Source organism: Eurytemora carolleeae, unplaced genomic scaffold (assembly GCF_000591075.1).
Source record: "Eurytemora carolleeae unplaced genomic scaffold, Eaff_2.0 scaffold31, whole genome shotgun sequence".
In the NCBI taxonomy this organism is placed as follows: Eukaryota; Metazoa; Arthropoda; class Copepoda; order Calanoida; family Temoridae; genus Eurytemora; species Eurytemora carolleeae.
The window spans coordinates 205,862-223,801 of record NW_019396511.1 but is presented as its reverse complement, the minus strand read 5'-3'; the positions used below and the strand labels follow the sequence as shown (position 1 = coordinate 223,801).

The 17,940-nt window shown below is 32.6% G+C and overlaps 3 protein-coding genes and 1 long non-coding RNA gene across 4 annotated transcripts; 1 reads left to right on the top strand and 3 right to left on the bottom strand.

Annotated features, from left to right (window-relative positions):
* Nucleotides 1–879: 879 nt before the first annotated feature.
* LOC111704625 (uncharacterized) lies at nucleotides 880–4,136 on the bottom strand. Its single transcript, XM_023476914.1, has 7 exons — nucleotides 4,131–4,136; nucleotides 3,515–3,673; nucleotides 3,206–3,369; nucleotides 2,613–2,745; nucleotides 2,100–2,222; nucleotides 1,618–1,776; nucleotides 880–1,173 (listed from the first exon to the last, which is right to left on the bottom strand). Exons 1-7 carry the CDS (start codon nucleotides 4,134–4,136, stop codon nucleotides 880–882), a joined length of 1,038 nt encoding a protein of 345 aa, XP_023332682.1.
* Nucleotides 4,137–4,773: 637 nt separating this feature from the next.
* On the bottom strand, nucleotides 4,774–9,693 carry LOC111704618 (uncharacterized). The gene is made up of 9 exons (XM_023476907.1): nucleotides 9,605–9,693; nucleotides 8,977–9,044; nucleotides 8,653–8,789; nucleotides 7,865–8,092; nucleotides 7,522–7,760; nucleotides 6,515–6,624; nucleotides 6,040–6,118; nucleotides 5,542–5,591; nucleotides 4,774–4,840 (listed from the first exon to the last, which is right to left on the bottom strand). The coding sequence occupies exons 1-9, from the start codon at nucleotides 9,614–9,616 to the stop codon at nucleotides 4,780–4,782; spliced, it is 984 nt and encodes a 327-aa protein (XP_023332675.1). The 5' UTR covers nucleotides 9,617–9,693; the 3' UTR covers nucleotides 4,774–4,779.
* Nucleotides 9,694–9,712: 19 nt separating this feature from the next.
* Nucleotides 9,713–14,547, top strand: LOC111704619 (pyridoxal phosphate homeostasis protein). Its single transcript, XM_023476909.1, has 9 exons — nucleotides 9,713–10,161; nucleotides 10,580–10,610; nucleotides 11,023–11,138; nucleotides 11,797–11,886; nucleotides 12,520–12,603; nucleotides 13,145–13,214; nucleotides 13,390–13,505; nucleotides 13,695–13,819; nucleotides 14,328–14,547. The coding sequence occupies exons 1-9, from the start codon at nucleotides 10,090–10,092 to the stop codon at nucleotides 14,443–14,445; spliced, it is 822 nt and encodes a 273-aa protein (XP_023332677.1). The 5' UTR covers nucleotides 9,713–10,089; the 3' UTR covers nucleotides 14,446–14,547.
* Nucleotides 14,548–15,371: 824 nt separating this feature from the next.
* On the bottom strand, nucleotides 15,372–17,405 carry LOC111704620 (uncharacterized). Its single transcript, XR_002765860.1, has 3 exons — nucleotides 17,097–17,405; nucleotides 16,602–16,699; nucleotides 15,372–16,123 (listed from the first exon to the last, which is right to left on the bottom strand). It is a non-coding gene; the product is annotated as an uncharacterized LOC111704620 (long non-coding RNA).
* Nucleotides 17,406–17,940: the final 535 nt, after the last annotated feature.

Below are 17,940 nucleotides of genomic sequence, written 5' to 3'. Positions count from 1 at the left end.
GAATACGCAAATGCGTCACCAGCTGATGCTTGACGGCAAACATGCGTCCACAGTGTTCACAGCTAAATGGTTTCTCTCCTGAATTTAATATTTTAAATTTTTACGAAAAATATTTAATATAAAAATTAACTTAAATAGAATGATTTGAAAAAAAGTAATATTAATTAAGTCGTGTGACATACCTGACATAGTTTGCACACAGTGCTGGTATCAGAATCGATCATTTCAATCAACTATAAATAAACAAGACCTGTATGGACTCGAATATGGTTTTTAAGCTGTTGAGAACTCATGAATCGTTTAATACAGAAAGAACAAGAATACTTCTTCTCTCCTCTGTGTCTCCGCTCGTGGGTATCTCGTATATGTCGGCGTCCAAACTGTTTACCTAAAAAGTTACGTTTAAAGGGACTGTAGATGAATTTTAAGTAATCCACCATCAGAAAACTGTTTCGTTCATAACGGTACCCTTTAAACCGTTCTGAACAACATTTCGTCATTTTTTTTTCTGGGTAAGTGTTGGGCTATAAAAACAATGAAATCTCATTCATCTTTGGTAAGACAAACAAATGTTTCAGTGTACCGTTGTGAATCAAATATGCCTTCATAATAATCTAAATATAAACTTACCGCAGACTGAGCACATGAAGGGTTTAAGGTCTGAATGTGATGAAATGTGGCTGTCCAAGGTATCTTTACGGTTAAACGCTTTCTCGCAAATATCACATTTAAAAGGTTTATCTCAAATTCAATGCAATACCTTAGAAAAAGTTAGCAACAAATGGGGGGGCATAAATTAACATTGCCCCTTCTCGATAATGTTTTACATAAATGAAATGGAAATACTCGTGTCCCTTAAACGAGAGAAGAAATTTATATTTAGAGACAACAATCAGGAAGGATGGGCGAGATGTTCAAAAATAAAAGAAAACATCCTTGAAAAATATGTCCACTTAAAAAGAAACCTACCCCGAACTCTGTTGAGGATGGTTGAGGTTGAGCTGTAGTCTCCCAATATCCTCCAGTCCTGTCGTACTTCTCCAAGAGTACAGCAGTCTTGAAGTTGAGCGGAGGATCAGGATTATCAATGTTCTCATCCCAGTCCTGCATATCAAGCAGCTCAGCCTTGTGATTCTCTTGGACGTGATTCAGGTACTCTTCCTCGGACATTATCTAGAATTAAACCAAATTCTAAACTTTAAAAATAAAAGAATTTTGTGAGGAGCATATTTTGGGACATTAAAATTTAACCAATAAGTTAGAATTAAAAAATTATTTTTTTTTAAACCGTGCGCCCTATATCGATCGTTAAAAAACACTAACATTTCATCATATCAAATTCATATCTTTTAGTTCTTAGCAAGACTACAAATATATTTTAACCACTCAAACCACTCAAAATATGTGAAATAATTGGAGGCTAACTTCCTTTAATCGGAGAAAATGTCCCAAGCCATGCTATAAGTAATTACCTTTCTAACATAACAAGATTGAAACGTCGAAGGGGTAATAAAGTCACAGATTTAAAAAGTTTTGCCCTATAGAGCTACAAAATAAAAAACTTCTTTATTAAACGAATTAAATTAAATTTGACATTAATAGAAGAAATATCCGTACCTGAGTTTTACAAGCATGACAGGTGGCTTTGTTTTCCACCCAGGAGAGAAGAAGCCACCTGCTGAGGGGCATCCGGATACTAGGATCTAGGACCAGGTTAGGGTGGGTGTTATTCATGTGCTCCTCCATGTGTGAAGGATCCCGGTTCTGCCCGATAACCTATTGTTTCAGGGGTGTATGTATTATGTATATGCTATATTTTCTTAAAAATCGATTTTTTTCTCGATATTATATTCATCGAGGAAATCTTTGCTAAAAAGAGGAAAATAAATTATTTTGAGTGGGAAATTTATTAATGTTTTGATTAAAACTTCTTAAGAATTAAAAAGGGTGAGGAAACTTTACAGTTGATTTCCAATTTATCATTAATCTTCCCCAAAATTTATATTTATGTGGTCCAGGGGAGGTCAAGTTACTGTTCACACCAAAAAAATATTTATTCCGCCAATTAAGCAGAAGAAGTATAGAAAAGAAGATTATACCTGACATAGTTTGCACACAGTGCTGGTATCAGGTTCTACTGTGAAGAAGCTGGATAGGTAGAAACTAGGCGGGGCCCGGGACTGCTTCTCTAGCAGTTTACTTCGAACAGTCGCAAACCGAACCTTGAAGGGAATGTTTCCGTAATTTCAAGTGACCTACCATTTGCAGATTGGCATGTAGTATTTTTTGTAATATTTACTAATTTAATAATTCAAAGAAAATTTACAAAAAAAATATTTTATGGGGTTTCCAATAGGTCAAAACTTGAGATTCTAGAGCAAAAACTTTCCCTAGTATATCCAGATTGGCGGTTCAGGGATAGAATTTTTTTTTTATAAATTTAAGAAAGGTCGTCTAACTACCAACAGCGGTTCAAGTTTGTAATCACCAATTCGAGGTTAAAGATACTTGAGGATTTGAATCGGCGATAGGTAGTTCAGTAACCTCTCGTGTTCATTACATTCCGGTCCCTGCATAACTTTCAATCCTTGGCACTACGGAAAAAAACCTACCTTAGCTGCGTCCTCCCATATCTCGAAATGATTGGTATAGTTGTGTTGCAACGTTTTCCTTCTATCGTATGTTTCTGAGCAGAATTCACACATCACCATTTCAACCTTCTTCTCAGCCAACTCCTCAAAATCTCTAACAATCAAAATTGATTAAAAAATTCTACTTAATTTATATGGTGAGTGAAACAATATAATAATGGCAGGGTATTGTGTTACAAGCTTTCCCTTGCGATTGATGAGTAAAACCATAACATACCACTCTGCTGAAGTTTTGATATTCATTTCTACAGGCTTTACAGCTGTAATTTCTCCCACCAATTTGGCATGCAACTCATTTAATGCTGGCTCTGGATGGTTTAATTAGTCAGAGCGAACCTTTTGATATCTTCAACGGCTGAACTCGATTTCCACTTTTAAATTGAAGTCTTTAACGCCTCATTCAGAAAAGTTGTCGAGCTGTCAAAAATGAGACTTTGATCGTATCAGGTTAAAACGTCAAAGAGAAACGAACCGTTTCCGGAATGAATTCAAGTGTATTAGATACAAAAAAAAAACGTTTCCGCTTCTGACTACTTTGATTAATGATTGCTTACTTGAACTGGTCTGGATGGGATTTCTTGAGATGATAAATCAATAGCGAAGTTGAACCCTGATCCATAGATACAACTTCTCTACACTGTTTACACTGAGCTCCGCCACCATCCACTAAAATCTCAAAATAGGTCCAAACCTTGCTCCGCCGTTTCTTTGTCGAGTTCTACAAAATAAAGGTATTTAAGAAAATAAATATCTACAATTTAAGCTTCCCCCTCAAATATAACGATTTTGAAGGTACTTAGGAAAAAATTATGACTTGAAAATTTGTGTTTTTTTTATCATTAAAAAATGTCAGATTGACTCACCAACTTTTTCTTCCTTGGTCCCTTGACCAAACTACTGGAGGTGCTGAGTATATTCTCTAGATTAGTTCCTGAGGAGAACTCAGTAAATTCCTCTCTGCTAGAACACTTAGATTCCTTGATCGCCTTAAGAACATTTAATGGTACTAGTTCATATATTCTCTAGATTTATTCCGAAGAGAACTTAAAAAATTCCTCTCTACTAGTTCACTTAGATTCCTTGATCGCCTTAACGACACAATATATATTAGTATATTCTCTAGATTTATTCCGCGAAGAACTTAGTAAATTCCTCTCTGCTAAAACACTTAAATTCCTTGATCGCCCGGACAGAATATAAGCTATCTATATATAAATTTGGCTTGTCTGTTTGTTAGTATCCAATAAACGTCAAAAATACTTAACCGATCGAGCCCAAATTTTTTGTTGGACCTCTCGTGATCCCAAGGAAGGTCTACGGATGATCGAATTTTTAAAAATTTGCCTCCAACAAAATTAAAGGGGATGGTGAAGTTGGCACATTTTTGGTTCAAATCTTCCAATTTTTTGGGTGCACGTCTAATTAGTGATCAAAATTCCTAAAATAAAATCAAATTGAATTTTAATGACCTCTAATGACCTCCATAATTTTCAGCCAGAAAGATAAAGATATCTACGTTATTCTTGATCAGTGCTTAGGATCCATTTAATTTTGATGCGGATCCGGATCCGGATCTGCACTAAAAAAATGAATCGATCCAGGTTACTTCTTTAAAATTTACTGGATTTTTTTTAGTGTTGACGTACGTAAATTATTTCTATACAACTAGATAAATTTGCTTCCTGAAGGTTAGAAATATATTTTGATGAACAGAAAACAAATACCGAAGTTTAAGAGGAAAATGTCTGCTTCAAATGAGTTAAGAAATATTTGAAAAGGAATTTTCACTGAAAATAGAATACTACAGGATTCAAATTTCTTAACAAAAAAATTCTAAATAAATTCTTAAAATCCGCGGTTCTTTCCACAGGGGTAAAATGATTTTCGATAAAAGTTAAACATTAAAACTTTTGACCCCAAAAATCACGGATTATTCCCAAAAATCAATTAATTATACCCAACTCAGCGAATAAAGCTGCAAGAAAAATATTTTTGCTCCGCCCGAACATCCTCAACAACTCGAGAGAAAAAAAGATTTCTGAGCAAGAGGGGAGGGTGATTTTTCAAGAAAATAAATTTCCTTGGAAAGTAGAACCTACTTCCTAGTAATTATTCTAACTCCACATTCTTAGATTCCCTCCCTCACGTGGTTAAAGTAGAACCAGATCTTGCTTCGTCGTTTAGACTTTCTAACTCAGAATTCATATTTTAGGATCTAAATTCTCAGGTTTACCAACATAGGGTCAAACGACCCAGGGTCCAACGTCATAAGGTCAAACGACATAGGGTCAAACAACAAACGGTCAAAAACGCGACAAAGGGTCAAAATTATTGTATTATTTCAGGGTTAAGTTAGGTTAAGACAATTTCTGGACCGAGCACTGCGGCTAGGACAGGCTAGGGTGCCGCCGCCGCACTGCTTGTTCTAATGAACATTAACCAAAAATAGTCTAAATGCAGTTTTGCCCGTTTGATGCACTGTTTGAACCTAGGTCGTTTTACCCTATGTCGTCTGACCCTTTGTGGTTGAATTAACTTTTAACAGGTCTGTACTTTTAAATTCATAATCTATTTATTAGGTTCTTTCCCAAAGGCTTTTTCCCAAGGGTATTTACTTAAGTGGCAACTTCCCAACTGTGCAATTTCCCAAGCGGCAACTTTAGAATTAGTCCGTTTCTCTATGCACCCGACCTCTAGTTTAATATTACGAAGATATGAATCTAAGATTTTTAACAGGGGTTAGTAAGTTTAAGTAAGTTAACGGAATTGATTGGCAGCAAATCAATAATTTGGGAGACAAATCTCATTAATAAATAAAGATCTTCCAACAGATTATATGAGTTCGTGACAAAAATGTGTTTTAAGTTTAATAATATGAAAGCTTTCGTTCCTTTTTCTCGGGACTTCTTCTTCATCCTCTTCATCAACACTTTCTTCGGCCTGAACAGTTGAGAATAAGAATTAACTTCAAGTGGCATGTCCGATTCAGAATGGTTCCCTTAAACAATGAGGAAAATATCGTATTTTTTTAAACCTTGTAAAATTTCAACAATTTCCTATTATGTTTCAGTAGCAAAAATCCGTAAGTAAAGATTAAAAATTTCCATTGTGACTTGGACGCTCAATTATATTTAAAGAATGATCACTCACATCTAAAATACCTCTTAAGGGGCAACAACCACCAGTAGCGTTCTTTTTTTAAAAATTTGCAAAGACTTTTAAAAGGGACCAAAAAATAATTTTCCAAAAAAAAGTTCCAACATTTCTAAACTGTCTTCTTCATAAGAATAGACTTAAAGTAAATTATGCAAAAACTAGTATCCTAAGAAATTTTTTTGGTGGAAAATAAATGAAGTTTTTTTTAAGTAAAAGACGATATAATTATAACCTGTTGAAGGACATCTGGTTGCAGGATATCATTGTCCCTGGTAGACTCAAACTCTTCAAACAGTTCATCATGTTTACTCCTGAAAATTATTATCCATACAAAAACATCTTTCACCCTTGATCATACATAAAATTACGTTTAGTTCTATAAATTGTGATCAATACTATGATAACATTCTTCTTTCAACACATCTTTTAATTTGGTCTCATGTTAAAAAATAGAAAAATGAACATCTTTTTTGCTTTCTAATAAACTAAATGATATATAAAATTACATTTAACCTTTTTTTACAAAAGATTTCTTAGTGCTCTTTCGGTCTCTATACAAAAAAAAAGAATCCAATCAAAAATTGATTTTTTTTCGTGTTGATTTAACAGATTTCAGCATAAAAGTACGATATTTTAGAGAAGTGTCAAAATTGGCCGCTGGATAGATTTGTGGCGCTAGCTGCAAATAATTAGATAATTTTACTTACTTGAGATGATAAATCATCTGTGTGGTTGAGCCGAGGTTAACTTTAACCTGCACTCCACAATCTGTACAGGAGGATAGGTTTTCATCCACACGGGTAAAATAGTTCCAAACCTACACCAATTAATTAGATACAGGGGGTCCAGAAAAAAAACTTAAAAATGCATAAAAAGGCTCCAAATAAAAACCCATTTCCTGGGACAGGCGGCATTAATATAAAATTTTTGCACGATTAATAATATTTTCTCCACCCGAATCAATCATTTCAAACTAAACAAACCCAACGTTATTTCTCCTGAGGTCAGATTTAATAATTAGTGAGAAATAGTTTTTTCAGGTATGAAAAGTTAAACTGCTTCTCAAATGCATTCTCAGTCATACAATATTCATCAGTCCGTCCAATAATCGTACTTTCTCGCTTTTCATTAAATCAGACAAAATCTCTTTAAAAAATAGTGTCGGCTTTGAGACAAGATTTTATGAATAGAGGTACATAGTTGAACCTTGTAGACTGACTTAAACATATTGTACGCGGGGTCAAGCTGAAGATAAGTGATTTAACTTAGCCCAGAGAATTATAATGTAAATATAGTTATTTCGGAGGTGTACGCATTTTTAGTACTGCAGTGTCCTGTCTCTGGGTGGTAAAGTAAACACAAGACGGATGTTCCAGCCAGGTATGGGATCCATCTTTCATATAAAAACCAAGAAAATATTCTGTTCATAAGAAACTATTACGCGAATTATCAAAATTGTCAAAATTAAATGCTTTTATGTACCTCGTATACTAGAGTAACACTATTGCTTCTAATCTTGTTTACAAATACTGCTCAGAAAGAACTGGTTTCAATATGAACGAAGAGAATACGCAACCGCAATTAACTCTCCTTGCCATATTATCTTGACTTAGCCTATCTGGTTCAACTATTTTTCTCAATTTATTAAATCTGCCACCTGGGACATAATTTTAATAAATTCATTCCCTGGTCCCTAAATATGATTATTGATTACCTTACTCCTTTGTTTCTTCCGTTTTCCTTCACTACCCCCTTCCTTTCCACTGGTCAGTTTCTCTAGTTCTCTAGGGTGGGAGGAGAAATGTTCAACCATCATCTCCTCCTCCGCTTCAACCACCTCGTCACACAGAGTACAGGTGTAGAACTTGAGCCCCTCCTCCTCCTCTTCCTCCAGGGGGATGAAGTAACGCTGTAACCGAATCATCAACATTTTCTCATCCTCGTTTATCTTAACTATACATGCCAGTAAGAGATCTATCGGGGTTTGGGCACCATTTAAGATTAGAGTACAATTTGTCTCCTTAAAGAAAGTAAAATCCTGTATCGTTTCAGTTTACCTGGGGTTATATTAATTCCAGAATAACTAGTCTCCTCAAATGAATCGTCTAAACCAAGCATAATATCGTCCGGCTCTTCCTTCACTGTCGACGAATGACCAGGTGGTGGGGAGCTGGGACTGAGCGTGTTGACCGGAGGATTGTCGAGCTTGAGTGAGTGCGGAATACAGTTTGGAGATATTTGAAGCTGGGTCAACACACTAGTGCACTCTGCAGACGGTGTACCACCTTCAAAAAAAATATATTGACCTTGTAAGAATAGGATTAATTCAAAGGGAAACTTTTGCGAGACTCTCAGATCCAATTCTTGTTTTCCTGAACCCTGAACAAATTGACAGATTTTGTTTATTTTGACAAAATCTCAAATTATACTACCAGAAGCGAAATTTAAAGAATTTGAACCGCGTCGTGAACCGCTAATAAACGGTTCCATTTGAGTGCCGGTTTAAATCTTCAAAACTTCAAGCTGAACCAACCATGTTTAAACTGCGTTTAGACGCGGTTTACATTCTTTGAATTCGGCCTCAGAAGTTAGAACTTTAGCATATATTTTAATCTTGTGTACACCTAAGGATAAATTTATTCCTATTCGACCTATTCGATATCTCTGATGGGATAACTACAATTGAAGGATTACATTGGATAAAAGGATCAAGATTTCAAGCTCAACGATACGCCCCATAAAAGTTTAAGAAAACTTAATGAATCTATTTTTGAACCTTAAAACGTGGATATCTATTAATTAATTCATTCTAGATTTTAAGATTACCATTGTAAATCGGTCTGACCTTGGTAAATAATGTTGACTATCTGAATAAGAAGGTCAATGGTTGTATCTTCTACGTATATATAAATCAAATCAACATCATCATTGTCCGTCTGCATCAAACGAGCCAACAGTGGACTTACAGCAGCCAACAATAATCTAATAAAAGAAATTGTTAAAAATTAACTTGAATAGTTCTCTAATAACATTTATCCCAGAAGTAATTTTAAAAAGAGACTTGGAGATGTTAGCAGCAAAGAATAGCAAGAAAAATGAAGAAATATGTTTTTAAGTGCTCACATTGGGTATCAAGATCAGGCGTTTAAATGATATACAATACTCTAACCTATGAGTTGGAACAGTTCCGTTTCCGCAGCAAAGGAGTGCATCGAAGGGAACCAATTCTTGAAACACCTGAACAATAGAGGACATTTGGCATTAGATCTCTCTGTAGACATAATTGTAAGTGCCCCTCCGTGTCAGATTTACAACGGTACGCTATACAAGCTTTTTTTCTGGTCAAGAATGAATGAGATATCCATCATTCAAACAAGGAACAAAAAATCAGTTTTAAACCTAGATACTTCAATATCATTCAATTAATTGTCAGATAAAGGGCTTAAATTATACTTTTTAAAAATGAATTAAAAATAAAAAAGAAAGTCTCGATAATCTATCCAAGAGTCCTAGACAGTAACTAAAAACGTGAAGTTCAAAGTTACCAAAAAAAAAATTAATCAAATTTTTAACTTATATTAACACGCGAATCTAATCAACTAAATTTGTTTATTGTTTACAACTAAAAAACAAATTTAGATCTTCAATAACCAACATTTTCGCGGAATTTACTGTTCAACTTGATAAATATAAAAAAATCAATTACGACTTAATATTTTAATTTTCTCTAGGTTTTTGAGAGTTATAACTAAAATCGAGCAAAACATATAAATATATATTGTTAACCTTGAATATACCTGATTCGACATAAAGTTGAGAATAGCTTCCCTTGGTTCATCACTAACTCTGATCGATTTAGAAATATTCTCGTCCTTGTCGTCAATATTTAAGAAGTACCGAAATGAGATACCCTTGTTTTTTATCTGATATTTTATTTTCAACTGTGGTATCTCTGCAGGAGTGATTTGCGGAACTATGTTATCCAAATACGATGAATTAAATTGTCAGAAACTAACACTTCAGTTAGTAAAACAATGATATGTCCATCTTTGTTACTCAGATAAGGGAAAAGGTTACTGAGCGTTGTGACTCCGACAGTGTGAAGAGGAGGGTCACTTGAAATTATGTCAAAAGTTTCTGAAAACTGCCTTTGTCCATTTTCAGATTTGCTTTCAGCTATATACACAACCTTTTATAAACACATGATACTTGAAAACTTGAACGATTGCTGAAAATATTGCCAATTTTAATTTATTTTTTTTATGATAAAAGTTGATTATAAATGCTCGGCCGATTAAAAATCATAAGAAGAATGGGGACAGTAACTGATAATCTTCTGGAAGTTCTGACAAAGGAAAGAGTTAAAAATGATATGTTTTTAAATATTATAAAATCAGTGCTCCCCCCCAACTCCTGTTTCAAATTTTCGTTATCTCTGAAACGGGGAAATAAATGGTTTGATGGGGAAATTTTAATTTTGGTTCGAAGCATCATGAGTCAGCGAGGGGAAGAAACATGTTAGAGAACTCTTAATTTTTTGATAATCATTTCCTGATGTTCACAATTCTATAAAGTATAAACCCCTCTACTACTAAAAAAAACTCCTCCATTTTAAGATTCGTTTACTTATTTCATAAGAAGATTAAATTCAAAATTTATAAAATGACCGTTTGTTCCAAGTTTTTGTGTGAAAATATTGATAATTGATAATTTCACAGTTTTTAACTATCCCTCCCCTTTAATTAAAATCATTTAACAGCATTTATGTATAGAGAGATGAAATATATAAATCAGCAAGTGCAGGTACTGTTTTACATTATGAAAAATCGAATATAGATTATCGCCAGAGTTAATGTTTAGATAACAAATTTGAGTTTCCTAGGGCAAGTAATAAGAACAAGAAAGATGGAAAAAAAAACTTGCCTTTTAATGTCCAAATCCAATTATTCAGTTTTTTTTACAGATCTTCATAATTCATTCAGATAATTAGTTTAAGGGTGTCCCAAAAACGCTATTTTAGATACTACGACTCTCATAGTTTGATTTTTATATTTTTTCAGAGTTTTGAAAAATAAGCAACATTTACGATGGTAAACAAGAAGACGTCTAAAGCACAAATTTGAGGAAGTTATGATCGGAAATGTCCAATTGAACCATGCTAAGAGCCGTCTTACCCAAAAGTGTATTTTTTTGTGACACCCTTTATGTATCCTAGAAAAGCGAGCTGTCAATGTACCCAGATTAGTGGCTGTGTCTAAAACTAAACCCGTTGAATTAATCCTAGAAGCCTATACAGCAGGCCAGAGATGTTTCGGGGAGAATTATATTCAGGTTATTCTAGAATATTTTCATAAGAAGTCAGACATTTTGAATGGTTAATTTTTTAGAGAGCACTAATCCGAATGTTTTGTATCTGACGGATTAAATTTAGAAACAGAGAACTCTGGAATACTAAAACTACTTTTTTACTTTAAATGGTCCAATGAACAGCAAATTCAGTGTAAACAGACAGATTTAATTTAATAAGTGATTTTTTTAATCTACTAGATATATAAAAGTAATACTTTTTGCTTTTTAACATCATCAAATGCACCTAATTTTTGCTTTATTGGTGTCTTTTTATTCCATAGTTTTCTGGTTCACATTGTAAGTGAGAAAATATGAGAAAAGTGTCTCCGTCTCTAAAAGTACGGAAGCATATGAGTTGGCCATATTTTACGGATTAAGTTCTTAATCTCTTCAAATTAAAAGTTCCGGCCACATAGCAACATTATTATCATTATTTAACTTTTTATTGGTTCTAGGCAAAAAATAAACGATAACCGAAAAATAAACAGTAAAAAAATCACAAGGTTTCGTATACTTAGGAACATGACTGTTGATAAATCAAAACAGTTAACTTAACTCAACCGACCTAAACCCCTTCAAAATTTAGATTTTTCTGTATTTTTACGAATTTTATTAATTTTTCTTTTTTTTTCTTTTTAAGGAGATATCTGAGAAGTCCTCTAACCCTGAGCTACTAGAGAAATGTCCGGATATAAAATGGCATTTTATTGGGAACTGTCAGACAAATAAGGTAACATTTAAGCCAGGTTTATGATAAGATTATTTAAGTTTTCTTATGTATACTAGGCTAAGTTTCATGATGTAGGGGATACATTTTATTGTATACGTATGGCTAAGTTTTACTATTTACAGACAAATTTTTATTATTTATAGGCCAAGTTTTATTATGTATAGGCTAAGTTTTATTATGTATCAGCTAAGTTGTATTTTGTATAGGCTAATTTTTATTATGCATAACGGGGCCTCTTTTTCAGATTTCATTTCATTTCAAATTAGTTCAAATAGGCAAAGTTTATTATGTATTAGTTAATTCGTATTATGTATAGGCTAAGTTTTATTATGCATAGGCTAATTTTTATTATGAATAGGCTAATTTTTATTATGTATTATCTCAGTTGTATTATGTATAGGCTAAGCTGTATTATGTATAGNTCAAGCTGAATTAGATAGAAACTTCTATCATCAAGCTGAATTAGATAGAAACTTCTATCATCAAGCTGAATTAGATAGAAACTTCTATCATCAAGCTGAATTAGATAGAAACTTCTATCATCAAGCTGAATTAGATAGAAACTTCTATCATCAAGCTGAATATGTATAGGCTAAGCTGTATTATGTATAGGCTAAGTTGTATTATGTATAGGCTAAGACGTTAATGAGTTGTCCCAATTTAGCAGTAATAGAAACTATTACCTCAGAGAAACTGGCCAGCAAGCTCAATGCACAGGTATATTTATGTGAAGCGAGAAATAGGCTTTGAAATTATGAATGCACCTTGAACTAGCTTTGAATTGGTCTTGATGAAATAGTGTGGAATAGGGCATGAAGTTGGCGTGGAATGGGTATTCAATAGTCTTTCCATTCTGCGGAGTGTATGTTAGTTCTGGCTATTGTTATATTTTAGCCATTCCACGTGATTGACATTTTATTGTTTTTTTAAGGGATGGGAATATGTGAGGTTTTTTTTTTTTTGATAAGCCTTTGCCATTAATCATTCTATCAAAAGTGGAACCATTAAGCATAATACAGCTTTCGTTGGTTTGATTTTTATATTTTTGGGTGTTTTCAAAATCAACCTATAAACAATTCCGATCAATGACCACAAACCATGGATTTGTAGCACAAAATTTAATGATATTATGACAAACTTAAGCTGTCATTATTGCTTCAATTTTTGTGCTATAGAAATTTGATAAAGTTTTTTAAAATTTAAAATATAACCATGAAAAGAGTAAAGGAGCATGTTTGAGACAGTTTGTGTATTTCAGGGAGGGGAAAGGCCTGTGTCTGTGATGGTTCAGATAAACACATCCGGGGAAGAGAATAAAAATGGTCTAGGTAAGTTTCTCTGTGGTCAAATCGAAAATGTTTCGTTTAAGCGAAACATTTTCTCTTTTTAAAAATGCCAACTAAGACATTTGAAAATGACCANACTTCTATCATCAAGCTGAATTAGATAGAAACTTCTATCATTATAGTAGAAAACTGTCCCTTTAAACATGTAATTGTTCAGATGTTGCTGGAGGCGTGCAGTGTGCCAAGTTTATAGTAGAAAACTGTCCGAAACTAAAGCTTATCGGTCTCATGACTATTGGAAACCTCGGGAACAGTATCCAAGCAAATGATAAGGTAAAGAAATATTCCAAAATTTTCTATTAAAAAAAAACTTTTACTTGTATCCGGATCTATCACTTGATTTTGATGCAAATTTAGATCCAACTATATAGCCAAAACTTTTAAATCTGACATCTTTGTGTGGAGATCGGAGGTTTACTTGAAATTATGCTTGCATTCCTTTTTAATCTAAAATATTTTAAGGGAGAAAACCCTGATTTCCTGAAGTTGATCGAGGTACGGAAATTGGTGGCGGAAGAATTGAACCTTGATGAACACCAGCTGGAGTTGTCTATGGGAATGTCAAATGATTATGCTGAAGCTATCAAGTAAATGTTTATCTAAAACTATTGTGTGTGTGTCCCCCCCNCCATCTATTGATAAAATCTCACCATGCTTTTACTATATTTGCTTTAAGAATTATAAGTTTAAAGAAATGAGTTTTTAAAACATCAAATTTCCATTAATAATTGTTGGATAAGGGATTCATGAATTATTTAGTGAATTGTCTTTCACTTAAAAAGACTTTAGATGTAATTTAAAATGAGCCTCTTTGTATAGTGGCATGACAAATTCATAACGGTTCCACAACCGTTTTATGTGATCGTGAACGAATGAGATATCCATGTTTTTCCCTTGCGGATTTATGCTATAAAAACATTGGATGGGAGAGAATTGTCGGTTTTTACACGATATCTTCCACAAACTACGAAAATTTTATAATTTTATGAATTTGAGTCAAAAAAGCAAAAAAAAATTACATCTGTTTATCGTTAACCCGGTAATCATGATCTTAAATATTAAAAATTAAAAATTAAACATCTAATTTTTGTTAAGGATGGGAAGCACGAATATTAGAGTTGGGAGCAGTATCTTCGGGGTGAGAAATGCCAAGAGCAGTCAGGATTCAGCACAGTCGCAAGCAGAGTCCAAGATGGAACAGTTAAAAATATAAAATTGATTTTCATAAATAATTAAATAATTGTCACTTGTAATTAACATAATAGTGCCCTTCCGTGTGGATCCAATGTTATAGCAGATTGTTTTACTTAAAAAGTTCCACATTTTGATCTTAAACAAATATCTTTTTTGGAAATTTTTGAATAGAAATAATAAAATTTTCAGAATTTATTTAGAACTAAAATTATCCACAAATTGTATGTAATTCATATTAAATAATTTTTTCAAATATTATAAACCATTACACAGTATGGTAATTTAGTACTTGTTTAGTATTTAGTTTATAGTAATTAAACAAGAAATTAGGATCAGGTGAAACACTAAAAATAAAGCTACCATAAATAATAAGCTGCTTTGTTAGGATCAGGTAAAACATTAAAAATAAAGCTACCATAAATAATAAGCTGCTTTGTTGCTTTGTTAGGATCAGGTAAAACACTAAAAATAAAGCTACCATAAATAATAAGCTGCTTTGAAATGATGATAAGACATGAAACCAAGCTGAATTAGATAGAAACTTCTATCATCAAGCTGAATTAGATAGAAACTTCTATCATCAAGCTGAATTAGATAGAAACTTCTATCATTTGTTAAAATAAACCATTCATAAATTTTATCCATGGTATTATTATTTTTGATTGTATGTTTATAATTCTGAAACGTAATTCTTTCCAAGTTAAAATGTTGATCAGAGCTGGGAACTTAGTGTTGAATAATTAATACTCATAATCTCGATCGCTTCATCTCGACATCCACTGTAGACACTTTTAATTTTAGGATCTATCTTTCCATATCTTCAGTTAAGCTCCTGATCGTAACTTCTTTCAACCCCCTGATTGGGTACGATTACCATGCGGTATATCAAATATAGATTAAGCATTACTCCTATATAGTGTTTCACATTGCATAACAATCCAAAAATTGAATGTATAAATATATATTTTTTGTATAACAAAAAGTTTGAGCAAGGAAGACAAGGCCAAGAAAAATGTATTAAACACTAAACACCAGTTTGATAGATATAAAAATATATATAATATATGTAAGAGGCACTAAATTCGATGGGTATTTTGCTTATTTGATTAATCGTAGCACTGAGGGAAGTATTATGCAAGTGTTTACATATTCTTGTACATTTATCACACAAAGCATATTAACACTGGTAAAACAATATACAATTAACATATTAACAAATTCTGGCCACAATTATTTCACTTTTGACACATTTTCTTCACGAACTGATAAATTTATCTGAATTCGAGCACTTTTTACATGATTTAAAAATTAGGTTTTCAATACATTTCAGCAATTACAGCAAAGCTATAAATATGTTTCATATCTCTGCAAAATTAATAAATAAATCTGTTTTCTTTTTATTCCGTTTAAAACCATAATTATGTAAATATAAAAATAAAACTGATCATCAGTCAAGTGGAATGTTATCTTCTGTTTAAATACTTTTTAAAAATGCATGTTTAACGCACAAAAATTGCGTTAAAAAATTTTAATCCCAAAATACCTAGGATTGCTATAATAAATTAGTAAAAATACACTGTTCCCAAATTCAATGTTTTGCATTGAGCACAGTGTCCACAGTTCCGACCACAGCCCCAGATATGCCGAGGACAATGAGGGTGTAGTTGAACACCTTGTCGTAGCTGCTCAGCTCCGACCTGCAGAATATATTTCAAGTTTAAAAGGTTTGTCGACAATTCTTTTGATGATCGTTTAGCTACGATTACTCTAATTTGAAATTTTGAGGCAACAACCTTAATAAAATATGGCTTGTTGATTTCAACAGCACAGACAGGCAACAAACTGGTTCAAATTAATCTCATTTTAAGTAGGGGAACAGGATATCTTATCCTCGTTAATTTATCAAAGGTTTAAGGTTTAATGGGTTAGTAATGTAAATAATTTCTTACTATCATTATTTAAAGAATCACATAAAATTGTGTCATCAATCCTCTATTTAATCAATTCATTGTTTTATCATAAAAATTTTACAAAAAAAAAGGTAATTAAGGTAAAATTTCATAAATATTAAGTTTTGCTTGAAATAAACACTACCTATCCCCTGGTATCTGTGTTACGTCTAGTTTATTAATTGTTGAAAAAGGGTATATTTATCTATTCTAAAAACTATTTGACCTGAAAATGATGAGATGACAGACAGCTGGTAGGATAAATGCCAGTAGTGTGCAGGAAGAAGCACCAACCAGTGCCATCAGCTCACCAAAATTTGGAACCTTAACAGAATACACTTATTAAAAAAAATCAGTTTTTGGTTAGTTTCATCTAATTTGACACAGATTTGTTAGTTTCAACTAATTTGACACAGATTTGAATTCACTGAATGTTCAGGTCCCTAGTAAAGCATTTAAAGCTTAAATTTGGGTTCTTGAGTGTATCTTTTAATTTCTGAAGGCTCTTTTATCCTACCATTTAAAATAAAATTCGGGAAGAAATCATGCTAATCAAAGTGCTTCATGGTAAATCATTTTTGGAGATCAAGCATTGCTGTTTTTCGTACACTCGGACATATTTAATTTTCTACATACTGTCCACGATTTTTTCATCCCAATAAACTGCAAATTGAATTACGAATTTTCTATTCTGAGATTAAAAAAGTTTTTCAAAAATTACCTTGATAACAATAATCCCTGTTAGGCAGACAATGAAGAACCTTGAAAAAAAAACAAGTGTTAAAAATAAAATATAATTAGGATAGTTAGTTTTCTTTACACAGGTGTAGCATATCCATTACTAGTTCATTACAGGGTGATTGATAAAATGTTTTTTATCTGCAATTATTATATAATAGACATTAAGGATGCGTTGTGCAATTCTTAATGACTAAGAAATATCTCTTTTTATTATTTTTCTTATCTGAGAGCAATTCCCTTTAGTAGATTTTAACCGATAACTTGCCATACAACCATTTCGCTAAATTATGTGTTAACAATTGAGCAGTGTGAAATATGCATATAACAAAATGTTAAGAAATAATGTAACGGCATTTATAAATCCAGACTGGCCTTTAACCATAGATTGAAGTCCCCCAAAAACAATGTAAGGTCCGATCGTTTTTTGCAGTTTTGTCGTTTTTTGGAGATGGATACAAACCCTAAACCCAAATTAAAATTAAATAGATCTGAAAAAATGTTATAATTTATTTAAAGCAAAACTACGTCAGAAAAATCAATGGTTTATCTGAATTAAAATTGTAATTACAATTCAAAATGTCAGATTGTAAAATATAGAGATAAATGTAAAAATATCTGAGCCTGACTGTAAAATGAAGAGATAAATGTAAAATTACCGAAGTCCATTTGTAAAATGAAGAGATAATTGTAAAATGCAGGGATAAATGTACAATTACCTGAGTCTAATTGTAAAATGAAGAAATAAATGTAAAATTACCGAAGTCTATTTGTAAACTGACGTGATAAATGTAAAATTACCTGAGTCATATTGTAAAATGAAGAAT